We start from the raw sequence: 20,708 nt of genomic DNA, 5'->3' as shown, positions 1-20,708 counted from the left end.
AATACATTTGAATCACTATAGTTAAACGTGCAAAACAACAAATCAGTTTTATCATTTTCTTAAATAGATTAAAGTTATATAACGGGGATTTCGGTAATACTACATGTACATATCGATGCTTCCAATAGAAAACGTTCGCGCGCGTACCGATATCCCCGGTGGTATTAGTTATGAATAACCCTTCACCGATAGCATTTATCAATGTTTTTTCTATGAAAATATTAAAGGGACCTTTTCACGCTTTGATAAATTGACAAAATTAAAATATGTTTCAGATTTGCAAATTTTCGTTGTAGTTATGTTTTTTTGCTATGAAACGCTAAAGGATTTGTATACTTGGACCGTTACACATTTCATACAAGTATTCAATTAAACACACTTTATCCATATAATAACTTTTCGTTAACGTTGATTTGGTTGAATAAAATCTATGTGTGACTTTCGATAACTATGTCGCAGTCTATGTGTGAGATTTTCAGTAGCTATATCATAGTGTAACTCCTACCAGTTTCTGGATGCTTAGCGGTATCATGCTGGGATTTGCCATCGATGCTTATATTCGGTGGACGAACGTTGGTTACAGCATCGCACCTACAGTTAAACACAAAAATTAAAAACGATATGTTCGTGTTAAAAACTCGAACTCCACTGGTCTCAACACATATAAGTAACTGCAAGGTACATGCATGTGCATAAGTAATTTGACTAAGAGCGTGAAACATATTTTTGCCGTACAAATAATTATAACGTGTGACAAAATCGAAAATATTTGGGGTAAAATGATTCTAAAGCAGTTTACAATTTATTGTAAATATTAATTCAAACACACATATATATATATTCTTTGTCATGCATCATTAATATTATTAATAAACCACTGAACTCACCGTTCTTGGTCTCGTTTGGCTTTGTTTTTTCGTGTCAATAAAACCACAATCATAATTAGCGCTATCAGAAGAATTAGCACCCCAGTCGAAACTCCGGACACTAGCTCCACTGGAAAATCACTCAAGTCTGAAATAATTTAATATGTTCATAATATCTGTTGGTGGTCACTTACGAACAATCACTGGGCACTTAGTTGAAAAGTATTCACATACATTGAATGCGTTGTAGATATATCGATTTGCGATCAGGTGGTCCCGTCATAGACGTATGCAAGATTTTCCCAGAGAACATCAAATGCTTATTCGACTAAAATAACGGAATTTCAAAAAGCAAAAGGGTATAAATCTTTAATATATAGGTATGTTACTTATATATAATAATATACATATTCGTATAATAATATTAATAAGAACACACATGATTGGATCGATTGTTTGAGCAGCCAAACACACGCGCATTTCAAACAAATGACACTGCACAAATAATTAATGATTTAAGTAATTCACATATACGACGAAACTATATCCTTGTTCACTTCAAATAATTACTTGCAAAGGACTGTAAGATTGGTTTAAATCCTTGTAAAGTACCAAAATACACACCAGTCGCGCACTTTGGTCCACTATATCCAGCTTTACAAGAACAATGTCCAGTCACGTGATCGCAAATGCCATTACAGTTGTCGCTGCAGTTATCAGCACAGTTTTGACCGTAAGTTTCAGGTTCACAATCTTCAAAATATAGTTACAAAGCTCATAATGCACAATATAAGTCAAATCGAAATTGTGTTATGTTCGTAATACATAATGCAGGTATGTATGTATTAATAAAAAATAGCACAAACATGCGACAAGTCTTGTGTGTACACCTATGTGCTTATTGGCGTATAGTTTGAGGATATTTTTAAGAACCCTATGTATGAATACTGCTGAATATGTATGCATACCAACAGAGCACATTTCGGGCTTATATCCAGATTTACAAGAACAGTGTCCGGTGGCGTGATGACATATCTCATTACAGTTGCTGCTGCAGTTGTTTGATCAGTTTTCTCCGAAAGACCCTGGCTCACAAACTGCAAACAATTTAAGTATAATACATGTAGCGATAACAACTAAAAATAATTGCAACATCCGAGCATTGTGTTCGTGACACACGAGGCCACAAAGTATCTATAAATTCAAAATAAAGCCCGTGTACCCTAATGTATTGTTTCTTTTAATGAAATAACATGTAAAGCGTTGTGAGTTTTGGAAATTAACTAAAAGTATGTTGAAAGAACAAAGGTATGAATGCTGATTTATACGTTATCAGTTGTGTCCGAAAGTTAGAAGTTCACATACTGCAAACGATATTATAATTATGACAACATCAGCATTGCGTTATTTTAGTAAAATATGAGAACGCAAAGTATCAGTTCACTATTAATGCAACATAACGATAAGTCTGTTTTTTTCCACATATACAGTGTTTATTGAAATAAAAATATAACCGATAGTGTTTCCGTATGTCGGAACATTTCTAAATTTGAGTTTAAGAAGCAAATGTACTGCTTCATATGCTCATTGGTATTGGATCTAAATACAAGCCAGTAGAGCAATATGGTGCACTATATCCTGGTTCACAAAAACCGTTTCCAATTATGTGATAACAGCAGTCATTACAGATGCTGCTGTAGTTTTTGAACTGTTAAGTAAGAAAAATATTCAGATTCACAAACTGTTATCAATATTAATATTACAGATAACAATTTTAACATCCTTTATCACCACAACTTCGTCTTTTGAAACATAAAGTCACAAAGTATATATAACTTGTCAAAATATTTAGATTAACAAACTTATATCGAAATTTATATAACAGATAACAATTTTAACATATTTTATCACCGCAACATCGGCTTTTGTTCGTGATGCATTAAGACACAACGTTTATATAACTTGTCTTAATTTATGTTTCATTTCCCAATGCATCGATACTGCTTTATATTGTCAGGTAACTGAATGATATCGGCTCTAAATTGACACCAGAAAAGCACTTTGGATTAAAATAACAAGATTTACAAAAAAAGTGTCCGGTCGCCTAATTACAGATGAAATTATCATTGCTGCTGTAGTTTTCAGAACCGTTTTTTAAGTTCCCGATTTATAAACTCAAACAAATATTTATATAATCGATAGTTAACCAAATTTATCACAGCTTCTTTGTGTTGTGTTTCCATAATATGGGGATACGAAGTATCTATACATTAACTATAAACCACATAATTTATTGCAATATGTCTGTGTGTGCGCTTATACACCGTTGATTGTAATGAAATAAATTTTAAAGTGTACTTGATTCTCGGAACTTGCCAAAAACCATGTTCAAGGACCAAACGAATTAATAATGCTTTATACGTGTTAAAGATTCACTGATATCGGATCTAAAACATACCATCCAAGCAATATGGCGACCGATATCCTGGTTTGCATGTACAGTATCCACTCACGTGTTCACATAGGCCTTGACAATTGGTACTGCAGTTTTGAGAACAGTTTTGTCCAAACTTTCCGATTTCACAAGCTGTAATCAATATTAATATTACATATAGCAAACACAATTATAATCGACACTGTGTAATGTGTTCGTAACATATTATGGCACAAAGTATACATAAATTCAATATAATTAAAATATGGCGATTGGTTTATGAAATAAATATAACAGTGTTGTTTGATATCGAAACTTTTCTCAATTCATGTTTAACGAACTAAGGTATAGAAGCTGTAAATGTTATTAGATTACTGAATGGTATCGGATCTAATTACACACCAGTAAAGCAATTTGATGTAATATATTCTAGTTTTTAAGCACAGTGTCTAGTCTCGTGATTACAGCTGCAATAACAGTTGCGGCTGCAGTTTAAGAACAGTTTTGTACGAACGTACATTCTTTCCAAGCTTCACAAAATTATTAAATTATGATGACAAAGCAAATTTATTACACGAACGTTTTGTTGTGTACAAAGGGCATGGCAATTGCTTTATTGGGTTTGGTAAAATGATATCGGATCTAAAACATACCATAAGAGCAGTTTGGCGACCGATATCCTGATTTACATGCACAGTGTCCAGTCACGTGGTCACATAGGCCTTGACAATTGTTACTGCAGTTTTGAGAACAGTTTTGTCCGAACGTTCCAGCTCCACAAACTATGATACATAATTATATTACACATAAAAAAATATAATTTATCACCGAAAATCTGTAATGTGTTTGTAACATATTGTTTTCACAATGAAAATATAAATTCTATATTATTGCAACATAGCAATCAGTTAATAAAAATAACTGTAATAATAGAACATAGTTGTTAAATGTCTTAGATTGTCTCAATTTATATTGATGAAAATGGAAAGTGATTGTTATCGGATCTTACTTCATACCAGCAGAGCAATTAGGAGCCCTATACCCAGATTTACAAGCACAGTATCCAGTCTCGTGATTACAGTTGCCATTACAGTTGTGGCTGCACTTTGTAGAACAGTTTAATCCAAAAGTCCCTGCTTTACAAGCTGCAAATAAAAAGTTAAATTACTGATAACAAACAAAATCCATTAAAACACCTTTTGTGGTCCTAAAATATGAAGGCGGGAAATATATATATATATATATATATATATATATATATATATATATATATATATATATATATATATATATATATTTACTATACAATAAACCAGGGATTTTATATCTATAAGTCTGTGTATGCACTTATATTACTGTTAATTGTAATGGAATAAAATGTATACCGTTGTGTTGGTTCTCGGAATTTGCCTTAACACATGTACACGGACCAAACCAATAATTTTGTAAATGCACTTACATACTGTTTATTGTAATGAAATAAACTGTATAACGTTGTTGGTTCTCGGAATTTGCCTTAAAGCATGTACAAGGACCAAAGGTATAAATACTGCTTTATAATGTTTTGGAACTAAATGGTATCGGATCGAAAACATACCATGAGAGCAATTTGGCGACAGATATCCTGGTTTACATGCACAGTGTCCATTCACGTGGTTACACGGGCCTTGACAATGCTTACTGCAGTTTTGAGAACAGTTTTGTCCGAATGTTCCAGCTTCGCAATCTGTAATCAATAATTATATTGCACATTAAAATACAATTTATCTCCGAAAATGTGTAATGTTTTTGTAACATATTTTTTTACAATGTAAATTTAAATTATATATTATTGCAATATATCATTCAGTGAATATAAAATAACTTGAATAATAGAACATAGTTGTTAAATGTCTTAGATTGTCTCAATTTATATTGATGAACTGATTGGTATTGGATCTAACTTCATACCAGCAGAGCAATTAGGCGCCCTATACCCAGCTTTACAAGCACAGTATCCAGTCTCGTGATTACAATTGCCATTACAGTTATGGCTGCACTTTGTAGAACAGTTCGATCCGAAAGTCCCTGCTTTACAAGCTGAAAACAAAAGTTAAATTACTGATAACAAACAAAATCCATCAAAACATCTTTTGTGCTCCTAAAATATGAAGGCGCGAAATAAATATATATCGACTATAAACCAATGATTTTATATCTATACGTCTGTGTATGCACTTATAATACTGTTGATTGTAATGAAATAAAATTTATAACGTTGTTGGTTTTCGGAATTTTCCTTAACACATGTACACGGACCAAACCAATAATTTTGTAAATGCACTTACATACTGTTTATTGTAATGAAAGAAACTGTATAACGTTGTTGGTTATCGGAATTTGGCTTAAAGCATGTACAATGACCAAAGGTATAAATTCTGCATTATAATGTTTTGGAACTAAATGGTATCGGATCTAAAACATACCATGAGAACAATTTGGCGACATGAATCCAGGTTTACAAACACAGTGTCCATTCACGTGGTTACATGGGCCTTGACAATTCTTACTGCAGTTTTGAGAACAATTTTGTCCGAATGTTCCAGCTTCACAATCTGTAATCAATAATTATATTGCAAATAAAAATACAATTTATCTCCGAAAATGTGTAATGTTTTTGTAACATTTTTTTTCACACTGTAAATATAAATTCTATATTATTGCACTGTATCATTCAGTGAATAAAAAAATAACTGAAATAATAGAACATAGTTGTTAAATGTTAAATGTCTTAGATTGTCTAAATTCATTTTGATGAACATGTATACTGATTGGTATCGGATCTTAATTCATACCAGCAGAGCAATTAGGCGCCCTATACCCAGCTTTACAAGCACAGTATCCAGTCTCGTGATTACAAATGCCATTACAGTTGTGGCTGCACTTTGTAGAACAGTTTAATCCGAAAGTCCCTGCTTTACAAGCTGCAAACAATATTGCACGTATATATTGTTTATTGTAATGCAATAAAATGTATAACGTTGTTGGTTCTCGGAATTTGCCTTAAAGCATGTACAAAGACCAAAGGTATGAGTACTGCTTTACAAGTATTTGGAACTAAATGGTATCGGATCTAAAACATACCATCAGAGCAATTTGGCGACAGATATCCTGGTTTACATGCACAGTGTCCATTCACGTGGTTACATGGGCCTTGACAATGCTTACTGCAGTTTTGGGAACAGTTTTGTCCGAATGTTCCAGCTTCACAATCTGTAATCAATAATCATATTGCACATAAAAATACAATTTATATCCGAAAATGTGTAATGTTTTTGTAACATATTTTTTCACAATGTAAATATAAATTCTATATTATTGCAATGTATCATTGGGTGGGTGAATATATAATAACTGAAATAATAGAACATAGATGTTAAATGTCTTAGATTGTCTCAATTCATATTGATGAACATGGATACTGATTGGTATTGGATCTAAATTCATACCAGCAGAGCAATTAGGCGCCCTATACCCAGCTTTACAAGCACAGTATCCAGACTCGTGATTACAATTGCCATTACAGTTGTGGCTGCAGTTTGTAGAACAGTTTAATCCGAAAGTCCCTGCCTTACAAGCTTCAAAGAAGTTAAATTACTGATAACAAACAAAATCCATCAAAACACATTTTGTTGTCCTAAAATATGAGGACGCGAAATATGTATTAATCAATTATACATCGCAGTGTTTATATCAATAAGTCTGTGTATGAATTTATATACTGTTTTTTGTTATGAAATACAATCTATAACGTTGTTGGATCTCGAAATTTTCCTTCACGCATATACAAGGACCAAAGGCATGCATTTTACTTAATACGTGTTTGAGACTGAATGGCATCGGTCGCTAGAAGAGGCTCTCGCGGACCAACAAGAGTTGCAGCCATGTTCCGGACGTACTCGTTGGTCTTGCGCTCCGTGTATGTGATGCGGACACAGAACACAGGATACGGGCAAAGTATTTATCCATAATAAGTATTTAAAGCTATTTATTTATACGTGCACGTGCATACTTTTTTTGTAAGAAAATAGAACGAAAAGCCGTATGGGATAAACACTTGCCTAAAAGCATGTTCAATAACCATAGGTATGAATGTAGCTTTAAACTTTTCTGAAACTGTATTGCATCGGATCTTAATAAATAAAAGCATTGCAATTTAGTGATCTACAAGTACATCCTACGCACAGAACATATTTTTTAATCATTCTATTTTTTGTTGGTGTTCTGTTACAAAGGATGTGGATAACAACAAGAACTCCGAATAAAGATTCTGGAGTTGTATTGTGTTCTATATTAAAAGCCATAAAAGTATTTAACCTATTTTAGGTGTGCTGTGTAGATACAATAGAATGTATCAAAGTCACATATCTTCAATTTTCTCATATTTCATTCTCTTTTTAATAACAATCCGATTCTTAAGACAGTAGGACACTTGAGTATTATTCATTTCACGTTTTGGCAGTTTTTGTTTTCTTTTTCTCTCTCCATAGGTACATTTGTCTATAAGTGTGATAAACCGGTAAGACCTAAAAACATTTTATTAACCTCAATGTTTTGAATAACCCATTCCTAGGCGATGATCACAGTTGTAATCATTTAATGCATTTAGTACGATTGCAATACATCCTTTGATCAAAGCAACGTAAAACAACACACAGTAGCATACTGTAATTTTCTCAATCGTGTATGCCCGTTAAGCTATTGAAATGAAACGAATAATTAAGTTCGATTGCTCAGTTGAATAAATCGTATTAAAAAGCGAAAGTTATTCGCCTATTCTTACTGGTTTTATTTGAATAGTTATGTTGTCCTTCCGTTTTATAATAAAAGTATTCAAATCCATTCCGATGTTTCCACATGCCTTTAAAGACAAGTGTTTATCAAATAGTGTACATCCATATCAGAAAAACAAATTGTCGGAATGAAGCATGTAATTACCTTTAACATTAGAATGTCACGACTCTGGAAAAATACTTGCCCGTTAACGAAATGCGAGGGCCATATTCGTTAACCCGATTTACAAGAAATGAAAACACGTTGGTGTCTACTAATGGAACTGTTTCGGTATCATTCACTTCATAAACGTTTTGATATGACAACGATATGAATACATGACGTTTATTAGGTTGGAGTTCAGGGATACACCCCGGATCCTCAAAAACTGAAGCCTCAGACATAGAAGGACATGCTTAACTTCGAAATACACAAACGTGTTAGCAAGACGAGGCTGTCCGGTTTGCGCAGACATTAGGCAACCCGGGTTCAATGCCCGCTCCCGGCTCATTTGAGCTTGGTTGGTCAGCACCATTCTGGACAGATGTGGTTGCATTCACAGCACAAGACCACGCCAAAATTAAATTTATTTCAGTAAAACACAGAAACGTGAAATTGCAGACAAACATATTTAAAAAAACATCGCAACTTTCGTGAGTTTAGAAAGCTATTTGGAATTGCGTGTTGCCTCGTACACAATATTTTCGAAAAGCAGCATATCGTGATGTTTGACAGGTTAACTATTAATCGTCTCGGAACTGCTTGGGCCGATTTCATTGACAATAGGTATAAGTCTGTATATGCATAAAAGGACGATGCACGTCAAATGCTCTCGCAATCCCTTTGATAATAACGGAGCTATGGCCCTTTGTACTTGTTAATAAGCACACTTTTATGTCTGGAGCCACATCTTGGAACTGCCTGGGAAGATGTCATTGAAACATAGTAAGGAATATATATGTGTAAATGATGATTTTAACGTCAAATTGCGACGCAAACCCTTTGCTACTAACAGAGTTATGGCTCTCTTGACTTGAAAATATACAATAACGTATGAGCCACAGCTATGAAACTGACGTAAGTTCTTATCTATCATATGAAGCTTATTCTTATGCAAGGCCCACAAACTTAGAGACAAGATCAGGGTCACGTATTGATGTCAAATATTGAAAAAATGATGATTTATTCAAAATTAGGCATGTACAATAAGCAAGTTTTACTATGCATGAAGGGTTCTGTAAAGACTTGCTACAAGTGTTCTCCTTACCTAACTGTGTGTCACATATAAGACTAAGGTCTCTATGGTCAAGTTCAAGCTCATACATGGACTTCAAATGTTTTTTGGGGATTAAATATGCCTTTTTTGTAATGATCCTACCATATATGAAGGAACAATACCCTTATGTAATTAGTCATTGTTATCTGTCATGCATATGTGGCTAAAGTCAAGGTCTAATAAATTTCGTTGCATACAGCTGTTTAATACCAGTGTAATCACCTGCTTGCTTTAAAGCGGGTATGCACAATTTTTATATGTGTTAAATTGTAATATATTGATAAAAAGTATGTTACAATAATACAAAATAGGCAAGACTAATTATACATGGACGACGAACTTCATAAAATGCAGCAAAGACAAATTAGCGCCCCGATCCGATTGTGTCGATATTTCGTACATATTTTCCTACAATAACCGAAGCATTCGTCTTTTAATTAGGATCGGAGTTAGTGTTAATGTGTCGTTTGAATAGATTTCGTTGCAGGAAATTAAAATAAACTTTAAAACTAAATTTAGATTCTCATCGTACATGCATGATATACATGCTTGCGAATTCGACTGTACAGACATTTTCGATTTTAGAATTAAATATCTGGCTTATTTCGCATTTTTCGACACATGTTCCTCTTAACTTTTATTTTAATTTTTATTGAAATATATGTATAATAAGTTTTTACACATTTTATATAAATTCATAAATATTTGACAAAATCGTGCATATACCCACTTTAAGGTAGATAAAAGTAAAACTTGATGGCGAGTATGTACGCCGATAGCTGTATAAATATCGTGTTTTATATTAAATTCACCTTAAGAAATAGATAATGCAGCTTTTATCAAGAGATCGAACTACAACTGACAGTTTACTTTCTTTACAGAAAGTTGTATTCTGATAACCAGGTTCACATCCTTCAAGACAACGTCCAGTCTGAACATCGCATGGTAAGCCATTAGCACAATGACCGCATGTGTGGTTGCATCCATTTCCCCAATGGTTTGCATTGCAAACTATAAAACATTGAATTTTCCAAGAACATGTTTACATTAGATTAAACAATTGTTGAACCCAACATCAAAAGGCCCACTCAACCATTCAAGGATGATGGAAATACCAACAATTTATACGTATCAGAATGTAAATTTTTGCTCTAGAAAACTTGTGATTTGAACTGAGGTTAACCCATTTATGCCTAGCGTCTAGAAAAAAAGCATTGGCAAACAGCGTAGAACCTGATGAGACGCCGTATGATGGGGCGTCTCATCAGGTCTTCGCTGTTTGCTTAAAGGAATTTCTGTAAGAAATATTCTAAATATAGAAATAAATATACTATACAACACTAAGTTTGGAAATAAATTGACCCAATTTAGAAGGATGGGAGAGTCCACTAGGCATAAATGGGTTAAACATCAACGAATCAAAGTTTTATAGATTCTACCTTGATCACATCGATCTGTCCATCGGCTGTCGTTCAGACAACCTTGAGGGCAACGTCCAGTCTGAACATCGCATGGTAAGCCATTAGCACAATGACCGCATGTGTGACTGCATCCATTTCCCCAATGGTTTACATTGCAAACTATAGAACATTAAATTTTCCAATAACATGTTTACATTAGATTGTTTCAACATGAAAACGCCCACTCAACCATTCAAGGATGATGCAAATACCAACAATTTATACGTATCAGAATGTAAATTTTTGCTCTAAAAAACTTGTGATTTCGACTGAGGTTAAGCATCAACGAAATCAATGTTTTATAGATTCTACCTTGATCACATCGATATGTCCATCGGCTGTCGTTCAGACAATCATGAGGGCAACGTCCAGCAATTTTGTCAAATAGTGTGTACGGTGGTCGACAGTAGCATTCTTCGGAACAGTCGTATCCACAGCTGCTTTCTGGACAGTCTAAATTGTAAAAAAAGTTAAAACAATATAATTTTATGTAATAAAATATTAACAGTTGAAATGTATCTTCAACAATACGTTTGGTATACATGAATAGTCAGAATACCGGTCTCAGAAGACCTAAAAGATTTTGTGTGTGTATTTTCAAACGTTTACATGTTATCAAAGTACTGATCTAATATTTGAATGAATTGTGCTCATGTGTTACGACAATCTAAAGGATCTTGTTTGCTATAAAGATGGTCCTTTTTCCGAAACCATTGTTTACAGTCATACAAATATTAATAAGATTGGGATTGAACAAACAAAACTGAAAATAAATTATGCTTCAGAGAAGGTGTGCAGGGGGAAGAATGGACAGGAATTTCTGACGGTAAAATTCACATCACTTGATCGCATTCTGTAATTTAGTAAGAACGAATTTGCTTCATCGATAAAACTTTTGCGTCAGCTAAGATATAAAAAAAGACTTGGCAAAACAAAATAATTACCCCCAAAAGCCCTCACTTCACACACGGCTATTTTGGATGGATTATGTCCACGTCGGGTGATGTACAAACTGGTTGTTACAAAAGTGATGTTCAACGTATCCTGTTCCGATCCCTTTGAATTAATAGATGAATCTTGGTAGACGTTTCGCAAAAGGTCTTGGTCGATCTCTTTCACATCGATGTGATATCCATTTAGGTTATCTAAAGATTTTTTTAAAAAGTTGAAAAATTAGCCAAGCAATTATGAAACTATAGTTAAATTAAATTGAGTTTATAAAAATGCTGGTGTCAACGTTCCCTAAACATCGGCAAAATATTTAGTTTAAAAAAAGTTTAAAAGCTAAGCTTACAGACAATTATGCAAATAAGTTATTTTAAGTCCACATATCGAAAAATAAAATCTCAACCAAATGCACGCAAGTCTATAAATAAATCAAAGCATATATATATTATAGCTCTAACCTATTAAATGAGTATGAACCTATTAAACCCATTTAATTAGATACTTACAACCAAAACTTGTTTTGATTGTTATATTTGATAACACATACTGGTAAATTTGTTTCGGAAAAAAATGGTTTCGAACAGAAATGAGCAACACTGTTTTGACAAAAGTCGACGACTTTTTTACACCGTAAATAAGAAGACAAAATTATCAGTTAACGAACAAATAGATAAGTCATCCGGATTACAATAACCGCATGTCCAAAGTGTTTACTAAAAGGTGTATGAGCAAATTAGGGGAATTTTTTTTTAAAACGCTCTCTAAAAGTTAACAGCGAAATACTGGATAGGCTATTGTTTTCATTTAAATAGAACCCCAAAAATAAACAATAAATAAATACTTACTTTCACGTTTGAATGGAACAATATGTATCTGAGTTATTTGAACTTTGGCTCCAAAGTCGATCATCAACCACGAAGAATTGTCCTTCCTACTAACGAAACATTCGTCGCGCTTCACTTGGACAATGTCGTCTGTTATGTGAACTAGGTCGCCTTCCGATATGGACGAAGCGTTTGTACTTTTACTGAATGCCATGTTCCTACCTGTAACGTAGATTTATAGTTTATTATCATACGTCGGGCATAATCAACATGTGTATACATTAATACATATAACATTCGAACGGTGTACTGGTCATTTATCGTTGTTTCGTAACTTCGGTTCAAATCAAGACAGGGGGCGTGTATGAAACAACGAAGAGAAGACGAAACGATATAAACGTCGCATTCCTATTTATTTTTCAATTTTAAATATAGGGTTATACACGATTTTGTTTCCTTAGTATCCATGTATCTTTTTTGCTTTTGAGTTCTTTGTGTTGGCCTTTAAAATACGATGTCTGACAAATATCTATTTAACCATCATACACACATATTGCATAATATAATTGACCTGTATATAAACAGCAACCAAGACTTAATACGTTTTTTAAGGTTTGAACTAATGACCTTAAAACGATATTTTTATGGAAAAGGTTTGTTTGTATTAGAAGTATTTTGCACTAAAATGTAATACCTTATTCGCACGATTGTAATGCAATAATGATTATTTGTAATACAATAACTATTTGATGTAATTCAAACAAGATTTGTTTTAATACAATAACGATTTGTTGCTCAGCGAATACCATGCATTGTTAACCAAATACCATTGTAATATAATAACGTTTTTGTTTTTGCAATTCAAAATTGATTTGTTTAATGCGTTTAATGATTTGTGTCAATACAATAACGATTTGTTGTGATACAATAACACTTTGTTGTAATCAAGTAACGATTTTTTGTAAAGCAAGTACGATTTGTTGTAATACAATAACGATTTTACGTTATTCAGATTGATATTATAATATTATAATATTATGTTACAAACACATACCTGCAAATTAATGTGTAATCAAAATATATTATGTATGCATATTATTTTTATTAATTACTTAACTAATCAAAGCGTTCATTACTGTAGTCCAGCCTTAACGTTATAATCATATATACGATCACGACAATTTACAATACCCAAAATAAGATATGTATAAAATGACATAATTATAAATATTGAAAAGAACGTCAAACTATACATAAGTGTGATTTAATATACCTTGACTGATATTTACGTCGCACAAAACAAGCTGTGATCGGCTTCTAAGTAGTTCAATGCGAATGGTGTTACCCACCACGGGTTCTCTACAGAACACACCAATGACGGCTAGGGTACCGCTGGTTGGCATTTTTAATTTTTCGTCGTCTACTCCAATCTCGTTGCATAGTCGTTCAGTTGCCAAAAGTTGTTTGTTGCTGTGATGTTCTTTGGATAAATTGGCCACACTAACGCGATAGTGGGACATAAATTCTGTATATAAAATTATTATTGACGTTATAAGATCATCAATATTAGTAGCAAAGTCTATATGAATACAATAAACATTAAATACGCATGCGCAATATTGAAAAATGTAAACTAGCCATGACAAGATTTTCATTGAAGTGTACGGTATGTGATATTGATTCCTGCTGGAACCATGTTTCAAAATAAATATGATTTAGTAAAAAACATTCAATTTGGCCTTACAAAATCTTAACTAGCCTATTCGTTCATGTATCTTAAAAAACGCAGCTTAACCTGTATAATTCAAATGCACGTAAAACTCGATGTAAGTGAATATGACATCGTAAGGAAACCAATGACTCCACCAGGGATGACCGGTCTGAGAGGCCGCTTCCTTTGTGAAGCTACACGTGCTGAGGTCAGGGTCTACGGCAAGGTTGGCGTATTGGTGATCCAAGAACTCAAGGTTGTCGGAATGTCGTGCTACCTCGGGGTCATCGTGGGCTATATCAACTGCAAGAACATGCAAGAACATATTAACAAGAAATTGATGAAATTACTTAGATTTTGATTATATCTAATCTTTTGTGCAAAACAAACACGCAAACAAGCGGACTGTTGAGCAGGCGTGTGGTATCGAAAGACGGGCTAATTCTTCATGGGAATTGTTTGCCGATTTTCGAAGTTTAAAAATCGTTATCTGCAGCAAAAAAAAAACTGAATAAAATGTTTTGAACCCGCGTTTGTATATAAAGTAAAATGACACTGTGCTATTTATCTGCTTATAACTCAAGTCCGTAAAGTAGAAAATCATGATGCGTTAATATTTGATAGCCCAGCTGAAGTTTAACCTTTCAATAGACGGCACACGCCAACAGCCGTTTTTCTGCACATGCGCTTTAAAGGGGCCTTTTCACAGATTTTGGCATTTTTTTAACTTATTCATTAAATGCTTTATATTGAAAATGTAAACATTGGATCATAAAAGCTCCAGTAAAAAATCAAGAAAAAAAATAAAAAAAGGAAAAGAACATTGCCCGGAGCAGGTTTCGAACCAGTGACCCCTGGAGTCCTGCAAGAGTCCTGAAGTAAAAACGCTTTAGCCTACTGAGCTATTCCGCCGAGTACACATTCTTAACGTATTTTATACCTTATTTAAGCAATCTTCGTAGTTTCACAAAATTTAACGACAAAAACATTACTCTCCAAATTATTCAATCGTTTCGCGTTGCAACGCTTTATAATTTTTAGGTTTTAAAATCGTCAAAAGATGCATATAATGGCTATATTAGAGCATGGTTAATGTTCAGTATTACTGTTTCCTCACAAATATCATAACTAAAACGAAAACTTACGAATCTGAAACAACTTTTTCGGCGTAAGCTGCATAAGCCAGCTTTTCACCCTGACTTGACCTTTGTAAGTGTCCAATAAAATTCAAATAAAATTTCCCGCGGCTAGGTACGAATGAATACACTTCATTTATTCCATTAGCTGATTTGAGTATACCACCAGAACATTGGAAACATATCCGCGTCTTTGTACCACTGTTTTACTGTATGAAACAATTTTATCTCTAATGAAAAGGCTTAATAGATAGAACAGTTTTACACTCAATTCTCGACATCAATACAGTTTGTGCGTACACCTTTTATTTTCAGAGTATTACCAGCGCAAAAGCGTTTATACTTAAAAGGCTATGTTCTCATATTTAGTACTTACTTCCATATTCCTGTCAACATGTTAACATGTAAAGGTATAAAGAGCAGTGGAAGCGAGGCCTCACTTTAAAGAATTGCATTTCAACCCGCGAGGTTTCGGGTCAAGTCGCGGACATTCAGAGTTTATATACAGGTCATCACCGGAGTTCGCGGTCAGTAAAATAATCGTTATATAATTAAGACGCTATCCGTGAACTAGGTTACCTGGAATTTTCTTTAGACCAGAAATATGTTAAAAGAAGATATTCAGCAATATAATTATGGTATGTCAATAATAGATTCTTAATGTGTTTTCAACAATACAATGATAAATATTATTTTTAATAAATTAAACAATAATTATTCCACCATATTGCCTAATGTACTAAAGTGATATTATGAGCATGTAACAGTTTATTGGTGTCTATCGCAACCGTTGATTATTTTTGATGTTTCTACTTCATATACACTTATAGTAATTAATGCAGCATCAACATACTAAAACAATATACCAGAAAGAGAAAAATAATGCATTTGAATATTAACCGTACTTTCGTTTGACAACTGATCATGCGTTTACGAGTTGAACCTAAATTTAGTTTTAGTGCAGATTTGTTCATACGACACAAAGACACAATATTGTTTTACGGATCATTTCGGCTTACAGGACTGGGTGGGTCACGTAAGAATATCGAATATAAAATATATTTTTATAAACAACTGGTAGCAAGGTGAGTTGCAGATAATTGATCAGTAACCACATTTTAACTAACTATTTTGACCTGTTAATTCTTTTCAGCTCAATTCAACAGTGCAAAATGCCCATAATATCACTTTAAGCATGAGCACGATGATTCTCGATACTGTTAATAATCGAATCAAATAGCAATGCCCGACAGACCACTAAAACAGGTTTGTTCTCGTGTGGCCGGTTGACTCATATGTTTAAATTTCACTTCCATTCTTCTTTTGGTTTTCTGTTTTGTATCTATAGGTTATAATGTAAAATAAGCCGCGAAAACTCCCCGTAACATCCTGTACTGCGTGTGATGCAGCTAAGAACTGCACAGAAAAAGACATTCGCTATCCTTGATCTCATTCATTAAACTATTTACGCCGTATATCTTTTTTTAAAGATATTTCTTGTTTCTATTTTTGTCAATTTACCAAAGCGTGAAAAGATCCCTTTAAGCGGTTCGCTGAAAATTTAGAGCACTTATCTATCCGTTTGTATGAGTGTAAATACTAAGCATATGAAAATGCTATAATTACATAAATGCGAGTCATTTATTTTCATGATATTGTAACTTTAAGTATGTACCTATGTTTTTTCTATATGTATATTATGTTTTGTGTCAATAAAATGAATTATAGTAAGGGTATATCTCATGCTATGATATAAATACACGTATTTAATGTTCGATGAAAAGCGGTACATACGCTTTGTATACGTTTACCTGTTTCGATTAATCATCAATAAACAAACTATTTCTGAATAGTTGACAAAGTCATGTGTGTTAATCGGTAATTTGTTAAACTCAATGTTTTCTTTCCTAATGAAATATTACATAAATGTTCAGACAAGTTTCAATTTTCCAATATGAAAACATGTTTTTTTACAGTTTTTAGAACGTATCAGTAATAATAATAGGGCGCAATACATATGTATCCCCGTTCGAAAATGTACTTACCGTACTGACATCCTGGTCCGAACATTCCGGGTGCGCACCCGTTTGCGCATGCTCCCGCCTCGTCACATGACTCGTTGTTTCTACAATGGCATCTCAGCGAGCAGTTTTTTCCGAACCTGTGGATGCCAACTTTATCTACGTCGCACGGCCTACCTGTGACGAGTGTGACGCAAAGATTTTTAAAAAGTAAAACTCCATCTGCATTAGCAACAGTTAAAGCTTAGTACAATCAAGATGTTTTACATTACATCAAGTTACTTTGGCCATTTTCCTTGACTGTTCTCAGGTTGGACTTCATATAAACTATGTATTGTTTTGAACAAGAAATCCAAAATTCTTTTGTGACAGATTGCTCCGCGTGGACAATTGACAGCAATAAGAAACATGAACAATCTGATGGGCACATGCATGCTGTAGCTATATAGATATTTAAAAGTAAACCAAATTACGATTCACGAGCCGAAACAAACTTCAAATTTTTGTTTAGGTTTTAATTACAAAATCTTACATGTTCATCATTCTGATTATGAATCTGAGGTTTATGATTGCCTTTTTAGCTTTGCTGAAATTGCTGATAACAAATAAAATATCAAGCCATGAATAATAAGTGAAAACAATGTACAAAATGTGTCAAGTATGTTATTTTATTACCTAGCTGTCTGAACTCACATTGAAGAAAATGAATTAAAAGCATTAGAAAGACTCTGGGCTCGTAGATTTGTATGGTGGTTAACAAGCCATATAGTAAGTTTCCATGCCTTGCTGGTATTAACTGCTAGACGGTTTAAAATCTGAACGAAATTGAAAACAAAAGGCAACTTAATCCACCAAAATTTGTATATTTCTTTGTTTCTTTTGACCTTGTTCTGTTTGTAAAACCAAATACAAAAAATCGAACATATATTTTCAGGTGTGTACCTTTGAGTGTCCGTATTTAGATGAGACAAATATCCATTTAGCATTATATATCTTAATAATACAACAATGAAAAGCGTACCATACCCATCCAAGTTGATGGGAAATTTCATTCCACATAGAATCAGACTACGCATTTTCCAATTAATTCTATAATTGTAAGTGTTATTTCATCGATTATGTAGTTAACTTTACCTTTCGGACTTTATATAAATGCAACTTAATGAAAAAATACTTAAAAAGCATTAAAATCGATAAGTGTTTTAAAATGGTATCGTTAACTCACAACACAGAGGTGCTCTACATGGACTCCATTTAGAAAACTAAACAAAAACGACAAAACAATCATGAAATATGAAAGCCGTTTGTTTATATTTTAAATGAAATCAAAGACAATTTACATCTACATACCGGAGACGTACACAATACAGGCAATAATACACAGTGTCAATATGCGGAGCTTTTGATATTCCATATGTAAAATATAACAATGAATACCGATTTATCTCCCAATTCAATAATATTCACTATTTAGTTATTGCGCGTCATTAAAGAACAAACGGGCGACTGTTGTTATGCACAACATTTTGCTAGCGACGCCTCTAGATGTGTCAATTAGCCTATCAGAAGCCACAGGGAAGTTGTTTGCAAAACTATAAGGTTCAAGTACATGCCAGAAGGAAGAAAAGTATTAAGGTTACTTGAAACATTATTAATATACATTTGCTTATTGCAAATAATGTCGCAAGAATCCACCATGTCGAGAGCGTGTTTTTAGAAACTGATATTAAGATCGAAGATAGATCAACCAACCACAGAAGTCTCGAAGCTTCCTCAGTGGTCCTACATTCGATTATGTTCAATATTTAGTTGAATCAAGCCGAACTTTAGCGGCCATGACACACACACAATGAATAATATAGTTGTCCTTGTGCTGATGGCAGTCAGAGAAAATTCAGTCCTGATCTCAGTGTTTGGATTTGAAATATTTTTAGTGGACTTGGCCTTAGTGTCAACCAAATGCGTCTTTATGTAAAAATGATACTTGCATTTTAGATGAATGACTTAAATCTGGTTATACATGTTTGTACCAGGACAAAAGCATTATTGTATGGCTTCCATTTTTGTTTTTTCAAGTGCTACTAATTCATCATCGAAATGAGCATCTAACAAAGTCCTTTAATTTATTGATCTTAGTCGAAAGGATGGACAAGCGACACGGCCTTTAATCACGGGCGCCACCTCTTTTTTGAGATGCATTAATAAATGTACAAATGCTACTTCCGAGGCGGCGCTCAGGCCCGGATGTTTTGAAATTTCACGGATAATTTTACAGGTTAATTAGGTTGTATGTGTTTCTTTTTCAATATTTTGCGCACTATTTTTAAAAATCGACCGATGTAGTGCGATTCAGCGAAGAAAAAGTCATGCAAAAATGTACATAACAATACAATCACAACTCATTCGGAAACGCGAGTCCTTTATAACGTGTGGCATGGTAGAATCCGTAAAAGCAAATCGATGTCTTTTGCATGTGTGACGAGAACATTCCCAGCCAATTAAATCGCTCATTATATAAAACGATTGCTTTGAACATGTACATGCAAACGCATGCACAGCAAGAGGGCCTGAAAGGCCCAAAGTCGCTCACCTGAGATTCAAAGGAACTGACCTGTTCTTTGCAGCGCAAGATGTCATTAGAACAAAATGTTCTTACCAACTTTCATGACTAGTGAACACCCTGGCAGCCATGTTTTTGAACAGACCAGAACCATTTTCATACACATCCAAGATATCATTTAAACAAATATTCTGACAAAGTTTCATGAAGCCATATAAGGAAAAATGCCCAGCCCCCTGGTGACCATGTTTTTCAATCAACTAGAACCATTTTACAACTTGTCCAAGATATCATTGGGACAAATCTTCTGACAAGTTTCATGATGATTGGACAATAAATATTGGCTTCTGGAGTGTTATCAAGGTTTTACTATAGCTATATACGGAAAAATGCCACGCCCCTTGGCGGCCATGTTTTTCCACCAACCGGAACCATTTTCAAACGCATCCAAGATATCATTTGTAAAAATCTTGTGACCAAGTTTCATGATGATCGGACAATAAATGTGGCCTCTAGAGTGTTAATAAGGTTTTACTAAAGCCATATATAGCCATATAAGGAAAAATGCCCCGCCCCCTGGTGGCCATGTTTTTCAAGCAACTGAAACCATTTTAGAACTTGTCCATGATATTATTGGGATGAATCTTCTGACTATGATGG

General features: G+C 33.8%; 1 protein-coding gene across 1 annotated transcript; it reads right to left on the bottom strand.

Annotated features, from left to right (window-relative positions):
• Positions 1-1,490: 1,490 nt before the first annotated feature.
• Positions 1,491-18,962, bottom strand: LOC127878841 (multiple epidermal growth factor-like domains protein 11). The gene is made up of 19 exons (XM_052425367.1): positions 18,839-18,962; positions 17,513-17,665; positions 14,416-14,634; positions 13,894-14,145; positions 12,642-12,842; positions 11,793-11,993; positions 11,161-11,301; positions 10,828-10,968; positions 10,259-10,399; positions 6,424-6,552; positions 6,135-6,263; positions 5,766-5,894; positions 5,251-5,379; positions 4,898-5,026; positions 4,317-4,445; positions 3,954-4,082; positions 3,325-3,453; positions 1,835-1,963; positions 1,491-1,619 (listed from the first exon to the last, which is right to left on the bottom strand). The coding sequence occupies exons 1-18, from the start codon at positions 18,900-18,902 to the stop codon at positions 1,932-1,934; spliced, it is 2,577 nt and encodes an 858-aa protein (XP_052281327.1). The 5' UTR covers positions 18,903-18,962; the 3' UTR covers positions 1,491-1,619; positions 1,835-1,931.
• Positions 18,963-20,708: the final 1,746 nt, after the last annotated feature.

Source organism: Dreissena polymorpha, chromosome 1, assembly GCF_020536995.1.
Source record: "Dreissena polymorpha isolate Duluth1 chromosome 1, UMN_Dpol_1.0, whole genome shotgun sequence".
Taxonomy (NCBI): domain Eukaryota; kingdom Metazoa; phylum Mollusca; class Bivalvia; order Myida; family Dreissenidae; genus Dreissena; species Dreissena polymorpha.
Note: the sequence above shows the minus strand (reverse complement) of the source record. Positions and strands in the feature narration are given on the sequence as shown.

What these genes read in the sequence shown, in the direction of transcription:
- LOC127878841 (XM_052425367.1), bottom strand. Translation starts at nt 18,902, where the DNA reads ATGGAATATCAAAAGCTCCGCATATTGACACTGTGTATTATTGCCTGT. An exon ending in TGTTCCATTCAAACGTGAAA is followed by an intron (nt 11,994 to 12,641) that starts GTAAGTATTTAT and finishes AAAAATCTTTAG; the next exon opens with ATAACCTAAATGGATATCAC. An exon ending in TACAACTTTCTGTAAAGAAA is followed by an intron (nt 6,553 to 10,258) that starts GTAAACTGTCAG and finishes TATTGATTACAG; the next exon opens with ATTGTGAAGCTGGAACATTC.